Below are 14,508 nucleotides of genomic sequence, written 5' to 3'. Positions count from 1 at the left end.
TTGAATTTCAAAATAGAGCATTGTCAGCCTTTTTTTTTTTTTGATTGAAACATTCTCGGCCTAAGTTAAAGGCAATAGTTGTAAGTTCCAATTAGCTCAACTGGTAAAATCCCTGATGGTTAAATAAGAGATCTAGGGTTTAATCTACGCCTACACCAAAAATGGATTGGTGTCTTGGTCTGATAATAAAGAGTTATCGTTAAAAGCGGACGCCATAGGTTAAAACTCTCTCAAAAAAAAAAAAAAAAAAAGTTAAAGGCAATATGCCAAAGTTATGGACATCAATTACATGATATTTGAAAATACAATATTCCTAGCCTAAGTCATAGGCTAATTATATGTTATTAAATAAAAATAATCATATTCATATATAGTGACGATTAAAATTTATTATGGTAAATACCAAATATAACTTACAATACTTGTAGTCTTAACCATAATGAAATTGAAAGAAACTCAAATAAAGGATTTCTTAATCTAAATTTTGAATAACAACAACAACAATAATCATAATCATAACCATAATTATAATCATAATCATACAAAAAAATATTAACTCTAATATAACAATACCAACATTTTCAATGCATTAGCTTATAATATTTACAAAGAATATATTTATAAAATAAATTATTTTCCAACCAATAAGCACCATAAAAAGACTTGTCTTTTGATATCAAAAGAACTTTATTTAAATTAAAACAATCACAAATGTAGGATTTATTTTACTAAATAATAATAATAATAATAACATACATATAAGTATGTAATAATAACTATAATATAATTGACGAGTCATATTTACATTAATTTTAATATACAATAACCCAAATATTATGCAATATGTTATTATTAAGTTTCCTATAAATTGATAATAACAAAATAAAGAATGAATTAAAAATTCAATTCATAGAGTTGCGAAGAAAACTTACTATCATAGTTTATTTTGCTAAATGAAATGTACAACTTACAATGGTTTAATAATAATAATAATAATAAAGGTATTATTATTTATTATATAATATCATTACTATAACAATTGATATTTTTAAAGATAAAGTGTGCGTTTGGGTCCGGCTGATGCGTTTGCGTTTGCGTTTTTTTTTTTTCATGCATTTTGGGACAAATTTTACTGTTACGGCTACTGTTCATGCACTATTCATAAACAGTAACCGCAAAGTTTGACTTGTCAAACAATTTTCAGCCAATCAGTGCACACCGTGCACTATTCACGGACCCACAAATTTCACTTTTCAGCAACTTTTTCATTAAAAATGAGTCCCACGATACTATTCACACATTTAAAAATTATTTTCCTACAGTGTTTTTCAATTTTCAGTTTTCAATTTTCAATTGTATCCAAACGGACCCAGAGTTTAGCTACAAAATTTTTTGTAGTATGAGGTTACAACCTTACTCAATAAAATAAATATTATTACGTATTTTGAAAATCTAACCGTTGAATTGTATGATCTTTACACCCTTAATACATATGTCAAATTTTATATTAATTGGATATTATTTATTATACGATCTATAAGTTTATATTTTATGCATAATTTTAAACTAAAAAAACTTGCAATTTAAACAATTTATTGATGACATAGCTACTGATTTTTAATTTTCTAGAAATTTTGCAAGCATAGAGGACATAAGAAGAAGATGTAATCCAATGGTGAATTTGTCAAAATTCACCTCCAAAAAAAAGATATTGAGTAAGGTTGTAATCTTAAGTTATAACCAATTTTATAACTAAATTTTGTCTTATTTTTAATACTCACATTTAGATAAATTTTTAGTTTCTACAACTGAAAGTTAATAAAGCAAAGAAGAAACTCATATTAAACCAAAACTTACAATCCTAAGTTGTGCGGAATAGAGCAAAGAAGAAGAGTGATGCAACAAAGAACAAGCAGAAAAGAGTGAAATAATTTGAGGAATGATTGTCAAAAATTAGTGCAAGGAGATGAAAAAATAGATGATGCCTTTTATAATGGTGAGGAGAAATAAAATTTAAAAAAAAAAAAAAAAAAAAAGTGTGTAGCTTGTAAAAAGTAACAATGTAGAGAGCACTGTTAACTTGTTTTTGCAATGATTGAAGTTACGAGAGATTTCTGTAATGAAATGAATAGTAGAAAGGACGAATAATTTTTACTTTTACAGTGATGAAATGAAATTACAATGACATCTCTGGCACAAAACTTTTTTCACACACACCAAACTGTTTCGGTCAAAAAGAACCACTGACGACAATATTTTTTTCCCCTCCTATTTCAGCCAAAAAAAAAAAAAATTCTCTCCAAACAATTTAATTGTCATAATTCAACTTTTTTTTTTTTTTTCTCTCCCCTCTTATTTGGCAATGAGATTGCCACAATTCAACTTTTTTTTCTTTCTTTTTCCTCTTATTTCGGCAATGAGATTGTCATAATTAAACTTTTTTTCTCTCCTTTATTACGGCAATGACATTACTACAAGTCAATTTTATTTTTCTCTCTCCTCTCTCCTCCTATTTCGACAATGACATTATCATAATTCAACTTTTTTTTTCTCTCTCCTTATTTCAGTCAAGTCAGTTGGACAGATATTTCGGCAAGGTATTGCCGAAATCACTTTTTCTTACTTTTTCTCACAATTTCGGTATGCAACTGCCGAAATTCACCTCTCTTTTCACTACACATATCACAAATAAACTTAAATTTACACAATATTTAGCCAAAAGAGTCGAGTGGCCAGGCAGGGAAAAAAATTATGAAATTACCTTCGGCTTGCAAAATGGGAATTTATAGTCCAACAAAGTCTGCTGCTCAAAATGCAGTAACTTCACCAAGCTAAAAAAAAAAAAAAAAAAAAAAGAGTAATACAGGGGTGCACTTTATCACAATACACAGCGGGACATTGTTGTCTTGAAAGTTGAAACACTGCCATGATCAGAGTCCAATCTGAATTCTACAAAATTTCAATCTGTAAATGTGTATATAGCAAATGAGAATTATTCACAAAGCCCCAAGATCCAACTTAATAAACAAATCATTAACACTGATCCGCTAAAGAAACACTTGATACAATTAAAAAATTTCTACTATGACTAATTTGTCATGACTACTTCTACAAAGTATACTGTTAAAAAAAGTTCTACTGGTTTATCTCAGTAGGGTTTCATCATCATGGAATATTCCATCACACCTGAGGATTGATCTTGCTGAGTTTGTATCAGCTGCATTTCCGATTTCTTCTCCTTGAGAATAACCCACCTAGGCATTACATCTAGCAGAAAGCTTCCACCATTCCACAAAGATGCAGAAACACTTGGTATTTGGAAAATCACATGCAATTATATGACAGGATGGGGACTGTAAGTGCCATGGTTGCTACAGTAAACAAGGCTTGGCACACAATGAACATGAATAAGCGATTTTGATCCCCTAGCAAACCAATTAAGCGCCACCAAGTAAGTAGACAGGAGAGTGGGACAAAAAACATTTTTCTTTTTTCTTTTTTTTTTTGGGGGTGGGGGGGTTGTAATTGGAGGCAAAATTCTATCCAAAAAAAATTAAATAATAGCAAATTAATTTTATGGCCAGTTATAATCGCACAACAGATGTAAATGTGCAGTGAGACACCTGTAAGAAATGACTTCAGGATCTCTTAACAGCCTTTGTTGACCCAGGACATTAACAATGAGAAAATGGAGAGCCAGCCATGGGTATAAGCAACTAATTGAACCAAATAATAGCTATGTTCAAGGGTAAGTTTTGCCCTCCACATATGGCCAAGAAGCTTTGCAAGAAGTTCCTTCCGGGTGCATGGCTGCAGCCATGGTTGCTGGATACTTCACCTGAAAAGAAAAAATATTGCATTTGGTACAATTAATGCCCATGCTAGTCTTCCCTGCAGTAACATAGAAACGAGCCAAAAAATTGGACAAGTGAATAATTTCCCAATTGAGGCGCAGGCTGCAGAGTGCCCTAGGAGTACTTGCTCACCTCAGAAAATGAGAAGCAAACCATAGTGGTTTGACCAAGAAGATTATATACGCATAGTAGCAAGCATCCTGAGACACAAGAACAATTATGTCACTTCCTCATTTTTTTTCATCTTAGGTTACTCCAACAATGAAATATACATATAACAATGTAAAATGATCACTGTCATGGTCTCTAGAAACTTTGGATCAATGGGGGCAAAGTTAAAATTAAAGTGGAAAAACTAATGTAAAACTCCCTCAAGATTTCAATGGGATGCATTAAAGAAATATATAAAAATAGAAATAGGAAAAACAAATTTTGACTTATCAAAAAAAAGAAGGCTAAAATGCAAAACTGACTTTCTAAATTTCATCTTTTGTCATATCGGTCCTTTAAGTTTTAGTTTTGTTATTTCATTCCTTTAAGTTTTAATTTTTGTTAATACAGACCTCCGTTAGTCTTCTGTTAAGTCCTCCATTAGCAGCCATTAGTCTCCTTGCAAGAAAAAAAAAATTGGACAGTAAGAAACAGAAAAATTAACTATAAGTATAAAAACTTTTTGGGATGTTAGAGAAGAAAAAAGAAAAAGAAATTAAGATAACGGAACTTGTTGAAAGACACACTTAGATGACCACCTTGGAGATTGTTTTTAATTGGCTTAAATGAAAACACTATCTTCTCAACAAACAAACAAAAAAAATGAAACACTACAGAATAGAAACCGCTGAGCTATTTTCGTTGGTAAAGTGAGATACAAAAATTGTCTGTTTCAACAAGAAGATTTTGACTTGCCAACCTTCTCTATGCCGGCGACTCCACGAGATACTACAGACTGAATAGTTGACGCCATTGATTTTTTCTGTTCCAACGTGCAAGAAGACTTTTTTTTTGTTTTTCTTTCAAGGAGACTAATAGCTTCTAACGAGAGGATTTAACAGAAGACTAATGAAGGACTGTATTGATAAAAATTAAAACTTAAAGGATTGAAATGACAAAACTGAAATTTAGAGAACTGAAATGACAAAAAGTGAAACTTAGAGAGTCAGTTTTGCATTTTAGCCAAAAAAGAAATAGGAAAATTTTGACATACCAAAGTCTCATTCACACAGAACTTACCAAAATCTCATTCACAGCCCTCACAAATTACCATTCTTCACTTCCATTAGAAGTTAAGAAACAATATAAATAACGGCGAAAGAAAGAAACAAGTTTTAACGGTGCATGTTTTTGTCAAATGTTTTGACAAGAAGTCTTTCCTCAGCACCTCACCACTGCAATCTGTTGATTGCACACAAATATGTGACATCACTGTGACTGATTCTAGTCCAGTCCCCAACTGGTTCCAACCCTCCAAATTCATACAAATATCTAACAGAAATGACACAAAGGCCTATGATTAGTAACAACATAACCAAAAAAAAAGTGGCTACCAGAACTCAATACCCCACTGCCTAAAAACCCAATTAAGCTTTACAAATCAAGAAATAAATGAACTCATGCAATTATGGAATATGCATAAATTCTCAATATTGTAAAGCTTACCAAAAGATAGTAATGCCATTTCTTGAACTGAGAGTATATCCACCGAAGAGGAACAAAAGTCACATAGAACAAGCAATATTCATAGGGAAAATCTTGGGGTCCTAACATAGAAATATTAACAAAAAAATATAACATAAACAAATGGTGTATGTAATGCTTTCTATTAATCAAAACAACAATTACACATATAATGTTACCTTATTTAACTCTTCTATCCTTCCACTTTCCATCCCCCACCATTTTCTATCCCTCCAATTTTCCATCTCCCAACCAAACAAAGCCTAAGTAGTAAGCACCATTTGAATTTTGAGCTAGAGCTCATTGGCATCATTTGCATTTGTTTTAGAGCCCCCAAAAGATGAGTCACCTAGACATTAAAACACAAATCACAGTAAGAAAAGGCCATAGGTTCATGATAGGCCTCCAATATGCTCTTGTGTCAGAGGTATACTTGGTTGGAAAGAAAGGTAACACTTCTCCCCCACAAAAAATCACCAATAGTCTCCACAAGAACACAAACCATCTTTAAAATGGTGGAATCTATTGACATCTCTCACGATAATCTCCCTTGAGACAATTTTACAGATGAACTTGAATGCAGCATGGCAATCCATACAGATTCGAAGATTCTTCTTCACCCTAATTGGAGTTCCTGGTGGAGTAGCAATCAAACCAAAAGCCACTGCAAGCCTTTCACTATGGTGGAATAAAAGCTGCTCCTTTTCACTATGTTCTAGATCATGGAGGTCAATCTCTACCATGGGAACATAGCCAGCTTTATTCATAAGGTCAGCCAGCTCATCAAGCTTGGCATATATTTCCTTGCTTCTATAATGGCTTCTATCTCCCACAATAAAGGTGTATACCTTGTCTTTGACCTCAATCCAACTCATTCCAGGTTCCTTCTTCACATTGCTATCTTTCATAAGCCTTCTTACCTTTGCAACATTTTCCCACATGCCAGCTGATGCATAAATGTTTGCAAGAAGAATATGGGTACCAGATTTCTCTGGTTCAAGAGTTAGAAGCATCTTAGCAGCATGTTGGCCCAGATGAACATTTTTATGGATTCTTGCTGCTCCAAGAAGTGCACCCCAAACTGAACCATTAGCTTGAAATGGCATCATGTTCATTAGTTCCATTGCTTCATTTAATTTTCCAGCACGGGCAAGGAGATCAATCATACAAGCATAATGCTCTTGCATTGGTTCAATACCAAACAACTCTTCCATTGAATTGAAATAATGTCTGGCTTCAGTTACCAGACCCGCATGATTGCATGCACAAAGGACACTAACTAAAGTTATGTGATTGGGGGGGACACCATCATGAAGCATCTGATTAAACAGTTGGAGGGCCTGTTTCCCATGCCCATGCTGTGCAAGTCCCCCAATCATTGCAGACCAAGAAACTATTCCTCTCTCAGGTATCTCAGAGAAAGCACAGTCTGCATCATCGATGCTTCCACATTTTGCATACATGTTGACTAGGGAATTCCCAGCAAAGACATCAGACATGAATCCGAACTTCAGAACATGGACATGTATCTGTTTTCCTTGTTCATATGCTGATAAATTTGCACAGGCATTCAGAAGGGAACTGCAAACAAATGGATCCGGCTTGATTCCCCTATCTTGCATTTGCAAATAGAGCTTTAGTGCTTCCTCTCCTTGACCATATTGAGCGTAAGCTGTGATCATGGATGTGAAAGCCACCAGATCTCCAATTGGGCATTCTTCAAAAATTCTTGCAGCATTTTCAGCATGGCTACATTTTCCGTATGTATCAAGAATGCTGTTTACAACATAATTGTCAGAATGAAAACCTGATTTTACAGAAAGTGCATGAACTTGTTTACAAACATTGATATACAGCAAACTAGCTGTAGATTTTAGGACTGTGGATAATGTAGTCTGGTTGAATCCAATTCCCTCCTTGAACATCTCAGTGAAAAGGGATACAGCCTCCATGTCTTCTCCATTGTATGCATGTCCAGAGATAACAGCATTCCATGCAATCAAGTCCTTTTTTGGCATCAAATAAAAAACCATCCTCGCTTCACCCATCATATCACACTTTGAGTACATATCTATCAGTCCTACATCCACAAACGAATCTGATTCTATATCCATTGTTATCAATCTAGAGTGCAACTGTCTACCCAATGCCTTGAGCCCCAAGCCAGCACAAGCTTTAAGAGCACTAGATAAGGTAAACATATTTGGACATATTTCTGACCTTTTCATTTGCGCAAACAAGTTTAAAGCCCAACCATGGTACTCATGAAGAACACAGCCAGCAATAACAGCATTCCAGGAAACGATGTCAGGTCTTGCTATTTCCTCAAAAACAGCAATTGCATCTTCAATATCTCCTACTTTTGCATACATATCAACAAGTGCATTTGCTGAGAATGGATCAGAATCATACCCAAGCTTTATCAAATACCCATGGGTTTTCTTTCCTTGACTATCATCCCCCAAACCTGAGCATGCATTCAGTATACTGGACAAACTAAACTCATTAGGTCTAATTCCATTCAAAATCATTTCCTGAAACAAATCCACTGCTTCTCCACAGAAATCACCCTGCACATAACAAGAAAACAACGCATTCCACGAAACAACATTCCGCTCAGGAATTGTATCAAACAGTCTCCTCGAACTCCCAAACTCCCCACATTTTGCATACATAACAACCAAAGTATTTGCAACAAACACATCGGACTCAAACCCTGTCACAACTGCAATGCCATGAACCTGCTTCCCCAGCTCCAAATCCTTTGTCATCGAGCACGCCTTAAGAACACTAGGAAACGTAAACTGATTGCACTTAACACCCAACAAATGCATCTCATGAAAGGCCAAAAGGGCTTCCTCACCAAGCCCATTTTGTGCATACCCAGATATCAAAGCAGACCAAGAAACCAAATCCGGTTCAGAACTTTCCTCAACCAGCTTCCGTGCATACCCGAAACACCGACACTTTGAGTACAGACTAATCAAATGATTCCGAAAACTGGGGTCCTCAGATAATCCAAATCTGATCATGTGAGCATGGACTTCCATACCTGAAGTCACAGACTTGGAAGCAGTGCATTGTGAGAGGAGCTTAGAGTAAGATATAGAGGTGGGGGGTGTGAAGATTTTTGCATGGAAAGAGCTTAAAATAGCTGTTGTGGTTTGTGGGTCTCCGCTAAATTTAGCGTAGGTTTGGATAAGTTTAGCAGAAAGGAGAAAATGGGTTGGTAGGTAAAGTGGCTGGAGAAGAGGTTTTTGGAGGGAAATGAGGCACCAAAGTTTCATGGTCCATTTGATCATTGAGTACAGCTTCAAGAAATAAAAAGAATAGTGATATAATTCATGATTTAACTAAGTTCCCAACCCAAGTCATTGTTGATTTGCTTCCAACATAATCTTGGGCTGGAGAGCATCGCGTAGAACAGGAACACTCACTCTGGGAACTGGATGTACAGTACACGGCTAGGGCATCTGTGTAGGAGAGAATGAAGACGTTGAGCGCAGAGTTTTTTTTTTTTTTTAATTTAAAGGCCACGTGCGATCCCACGTGACATATCCGGTATCAAAAATAGCCTATTCTGGTGAATTTCGGCCGGTATTGAAATTTGACCTACGGATAAATGTATAAAATTAAGAGTAATATCCCAGTGTTTAGATTTTACATCCTAAAATTTCAAAATTTGAAATTTATCTTTTGAAATTTGAGAGTATTTGTATTTTACACCTTGATGTATCAGAATTTGAATATTACCACCTAAAGTTTGGGGGTGTTTGGTGTAAAATCCAAACACCTTTAAAATTTAGAGTCTAAAATCTAAATTCTAAAACGTTACAGTGTAAATCTGAACATTTTCAAATTTCTTGAGGTAAAATTTAAATTCTAAAATTTTTAGATGTAACATCTAAGGGGTGTAAATTGCGATTTATCCTAAAATTAGATTTAAACCCAGCCATGGCATTGGGCATTGGCAGGTGACCATTACTTGGCTGTGGCCTAGACAGTTAACCCATCCACCCCATCACACCTTCTTGGCTTCTTCTCTGCACTCCTTCTTCATTTCTTCTTTTTATGCCCATTTGTCTTCCAGTTTTTTCATTGTGCCTTGTATTTGTAATTGTGCTTTATTATTTTTGACTTTTGTATTCCATTTTTTTGGTTTTGTGAGCCACTACACCTCCACGTGCCTACAATGGGAACTCGGAAAGGAGAGTTAAAATTTCTCATGCTTTGCCCCTCAAACTTGGTCAGCTCTTCATCAATGTGTCTTAATTGCTCTCCAAAACTCACACCCATGTATCTCGGTTAACTGGCATAACGATATTCACCTCTATGAAGTATGAATGACTCCACTTCCTTATTGGGCTCCGTAGTTCTGTCCAACCCAGATTCTAGTGTACCGTGGAGAATCAAGACTATTGTTCAAGATATTTCTCGTAAGGTCTCTCGTTTCCAAGATTTATCTTTTAGTTGGGTCTCCAGAGTTGCAAATGCTGCAGCTCATTGTTTTGTAGAATGGTCTTTGAATTGTAATTTTGTGGCTGTGGGGTCGGTTGGTATTGGTTGGTGTCCTCCCTGTTTGGAGATTGCTCTTGTTAAGGACTCTGTTCCTTTGTAGTTTGTCTGTTTGGTGCTAATAAAAATTTTCTATTCATAAAAAAAGAAAGAAAGGGCTCCATCGCTAGTTGCCCTACCTCACCTTCATCGACCACCTCCCCTGTCGCTTGCTGACCCTCATTCGCCGTCCCATCCTCACCATCCATGGGATCTTGGTTCTCATCACCCTTAACTGAGACAACAACTCATCTAGGCTACTTTGTGAACAAGGCATGAAGCCAAGGCCCGTACCGTTAAGTGTGTTTTGGTTATAATTAATTTATTGTTATTGTTGTTTTGCCACTCCATTCCACTTTATAAAGAGTTAAAGAGCAACTTTAAGACCTCCTACACCTACCTTTTATTATAATTCAATGGATCCTTTATATATATATATATATATATATATATATATATATATAAAGATTTGATGGACTTGAACCATCTCTTGCTGCGATATTTCATTCTCAAAAATATTCAAGATTTCCATCGCTACAACTCTCGTTCATTTTAACAGTTTTGTAAACCCTATCCAGCTTGGATCAACAGTGTCTAATTTTTGCCTAGATATGTATAGTCTTAATTTTGTATGTTCAACGCTTTGGGTTGGTAAGCCAGAGCACACTTTCTTTCCCCTAGTCAAAGGATCAAGTACTAAGCTTGTATTCGTGACGCTCGAGAGGCCACTTGTACTCTTGGCAATATGCTTGTACTTTATTATTATTATTTTTTTTTTTTAATTTGAGTCACACTTTGGCTTTGACTTCCTCCCTCTTTTCCTCATCTACAAATATTTTAAAAGGACGAAGGAGTTGATAATACAACAATTTAAGTTACAAAATTGGATCAACGGGTCATATTATTGACCAAAAAGTTAACAATTATTCAAAAAAATTATTTAAAAAAAAAAAACAATTATATGATAGTATGTTGTATGCATAATCCCAATAAGAAAATGAATTCAAAAGTGGGGATGGCAAAATTAATCTTACCCACGGTTACCCAACCCGAGTAATATTAGGGGCAAGTTTGGATTTTTATAATCCAACCCTAAGCGGGTGCAAGTTAGGTGCGAGTATTAATAATACCCGCCCCAAACCCGAACAGATTATATTTATAGTTAAATTACTAAAATGCCCTAACTATATATAACCCTAACTTTTTCCAAACCCTAAACCTAATCAATCTCATTCTCATCTCAACCACCTCTCTCAAGCTTTCACTCTCACTCTCTCTACTGCTAGCCACCTAACAATCTTAGCCGCCCCGCTCTCAAGCTCTCACTCTCACTTTCTCCATCATGGGCCACACCCTCACACTCACTCCTTTAGTCAGTTGCAACAACACCCTTACAGGTTCATTGTTCTTGGCTTCTCATTCTCCACTTTTTTTTTTTGGGTTCGTTACTTGGTTTCCTAAGACCTCTACATGTATATTCTTATCTAAGACTTTTCCTTGTTTAACTTCGATATTGTTGTTGGGCAAAAAACATTTTTGTTAGATATTTGTGATTGTCCAATTAATAGATTATCGTTTTAATGCTGCTAGAATTTGTAAATAAGTTGTCCAAAATCGCTTGATGATGGGTATGATACTAGTTTGGTGTGTGTATTTGCTATGTACCAATGGGTGGCCGATGGCGTGTGGAATTGGTTTAACATAAAATTGATTTTTTTTTTTTAGATTTAGCCACGGTTTAAGGGCCTTTAGATTGGGCCCTAAAGTGGCATGGCTGGGCGAAGCCCAAAGGGCCCATAAAAGCGAGTTTGAGGGTTAAAAAAAACACTAGTTCAGTTAACGGGGCAAGTTCAGGAATAAATAAACCCACCTCAAACCCAATCCGTTGCCATTCCTATTCAAAAGGGTTTGATGTATCTAATGATGATGCCTTGACTAGACTAATGAACTTGGGTTGAATCCTCTTGATTGCATTAACAATAGCTCTTTGAATTAATTTTTTTTTTTCAATTGTCTTTTGATATAAACAATGGTTAAATAGTTTTTAGGTACTCCCAACTTTTCATCTAGGTTCTAACGAGTCATTTTCCATATCATTAGACATTAGTTCAAGAAATTAGGCAACTATTAGACTTGGCGGAAAAATGGGCTTTTACCCTTATTTTAAAAAAAAAAACTAGCACAATGTTCCTGTTTTGAAACTATTAAGCATCGTGTCCCTATTTTTAGAACTCAATTTTAACAAAATCGAGTTCGGTATAAAATCGATATTCTCAAGATCAAGTTATATGTAAATTTTTAATTGAAACTCGACTTTAGCAAAGTCGAGTTTTAAAATTAAATGGTAAAATATGTATAGAAATCGACATTAGTAATGTCAAGTTCCACTTGTAACCAAGGTTTTCAACCCCGGACCGTTCATTGAATCGTGAAAGGGAGAGGTTCAAGGTTTTTGAGGTCGAACCGGAGTCGAACCATGATGACGTCATAATTAATTTAATAATTAATTAAAGCCTAAATTTAGATATTAAATTTATAAAACAAGAAAAATTGGTAATATATCTATACATGTGAGGGAAATTTAATGATTTTCAAGCATATATTTAATAATTAAATAAGAAAGTTAATAAAATAAAATAATAACCATGAAAAAATTAAAATTTATGATTAATTTTTGAAGTAAAGTTGAATATCTTTGAAGGATTTTAATTATAATTTTTAGGGGTTGGACCGCACGGTTCTCACCGGTTCGTGCGGTCCAACCCCAGTTTTAGCGGTTCACGAAATTAACAAAAAATCCGGATCTTTATGCTTAAAAAATCGGTTTTCATCCCAGTTCCCGATTTTCACGGTCCGACCTTCCGGTCCGGTCCAGTCCAGTTTTGAAAACTATGCTTGTAACTCGATTTTTTTTAAATCGAGTTTCAAAGTAAAGACATGGTGCTTAATAGTTTCAAAACAAGGGTATTATGCTAGATTTTTTACAAAATAAGAGCAAAATAAGCTCAGTTTCCCCTAGACTTGGCACGTTTACATTTTTTAGGAAAAAAAAAAAAAAAAAAGACTAGGCAATGGCACTTTCACCATATGAATTGTTTTTTGATTGGACTTTTGGCTTTTGGGCCACTAGATATGTCACGTCATGATTCAATAATAATTGATGGTATGTCATGGAAACCTCTGTTATTTAGGGTCTGTTTGAATACTGCTTATTGTTGAAAATTAAAAACTGAAAACACTGTAGTAAAATAATTTTAAATATGTGAATAGTATCGTGTAACCTATTTTTAATGAAAGTTTTGGTGAAAAAAGAAGTTTGTGGGTCCCGTAAACAGTGCACAGGACCCACCGATAGATGCTGGACGTAGCTGAAAATTCGTTTAAACTATATCCAAACGTACACTTAAAGTGCCAAAACCCTTAGCATATCTTTTTTCTTTTCTTAATATTTTTAATGTTAGATAACTAGCTATACGATAAAAGTTTTTTTTATTTAAAAAAAAAATAAGTCAAGAAAAAAAAAAGTGAGAGTTAAACAAAGCAAATGCCAAAGCCCTTGTATGCATTCCAAACTAATACAATTGTTTAAAAAAACATAAATAATACAAACTTTTTTTTTTATAATTTTTTTTTTAGAGATATTTACAACATGCTACTAACTCCGTAACCCTTCCCCTCTTGCATTCTAGATACTTTTTGTGTGGAAAGATACAAATTCAATTAGAAGACCTTTAACTTTTTTTGACAATTTTTTAAAGTTTGATTCTTGGATTTTTCACCGACAATTCTTAATTTATTAAGTTTCATTAAAGCAAAACCTTAGCTACCGTTCACGTGCTGAATCTACCAAATCTCCTTTTCTTTTGGAATATAGTATTTAGCTTTAGCCCATTCCAAAAAATACCTTTGAGACCCCACTGAAAACTCTCTCTCTCTCTCTCTCTCTCTCTCTCTCTCTCTCTCTAGTAGTTTAGGTTCACACAACAACCAAAGCCAAAAAAAAAAAAAAAAAAAAAGTTCACTTTATCCATTTTTGTAAGTCATACCTACCAATTCATGGCAGACAATGGGTTATGCTTTCTCCATCTATTTTTTGCCTACACTTTTATATGCGCATTTAACATTTTTTTTTTTTTTGGAAAGTGTGTTAAAATATATTTATATTTTGAAAAAATAAATTTTAAAAAAATTATATATAAAAACTAAAAACTAGAAAAAAAAAAAAAAAAATCGAAAAAACTAACCGGACAGACATACATGATTAATCCCAAGGCAAATTGTTTGATCCAAAACTGAAGGAGAAGCCATTAGTTGGCTGGAGTTGGATATAAATTAAACATGAATGGCCTATGCAGCGGAAGGTCAGCGTGTGAAGTAGGCCTCATCAGAAAGCATCAAAAGATATTGAGAATTTGTACAACACGCA

At 34.5% G+C, this 14,508-nt stretch overlaps 1 protein-coding gene across 9 annotated transcripts; it reads right to left on the bottom strand.

Annotated features, from left to right (window-relative positions):
- Positions 1-2,857: 2,857 nt before the first annotated feature.
- Positions 2,858-9,030, bottom strand: LOC115976055 (pentatricopeptide repeat-containing protein At5g04780, mitochondrial-like). 9 transcript variants are annotated; one of them, XM_031097142.1, is made up of 6 exons: positions 5,708-9,030; positions 5,511-5,611; positions 5,085-5,336; positions 4,418-4,463; positions 3,987-4,054; positions 2,858-3,838 (listed from the first exon to the last, which is right to left on the bottom strand). In XM_031097142.1, the coding sequence occupies exon 1, from the start codon at positions 8,828-8,830 to the stop codon at positions 6,002-6,004; it is 2,829 nt and encodes a 942-aa protein (XP_030953002.1). In that variant the 5' UTR covers positions 8,831-9,030; the 3' UTR covers positions 2,858-3,838; positions 3,987-4,054; positions 4,418-4,463; positions 5,085-5,336; positions 5,511-5,611; positions 5,708-6,001. The 9 variants fall into 9 exon arrangements, with proteins under 9 accessions (XP_030953002.1, XP_030953003.1, XP_030953006.1 ...); XM_031097143.1 differs by having other exon boundaries at positions 4,418-4,460; XM_031097146.1 differs by lacking the exon at positions 4,418-4,463.
- Between the last annotated feature and the right edge of the window lie 5,478 nt (positions 9,031-14,508).

Source organism: Quercus lobata, chromosome 2 (assembly GCF_001633185.2).
Source record: "Quercus lobata isolate SW786 chromosome 2, ValleyOak3.0 Primary Assembly, whole genome shotgun sequence".
Lineage (NCBI taxonomy): Eukaryota > Viridiplantae > Streptophyta > Magnoliopsida > Fagales > Fagaceae > Quercus > Quercus lobata.
Note: the sequence above shows the minus strand (reverse complement) of the source record. Positions and strands in the feature narration are given on the sequence as shown.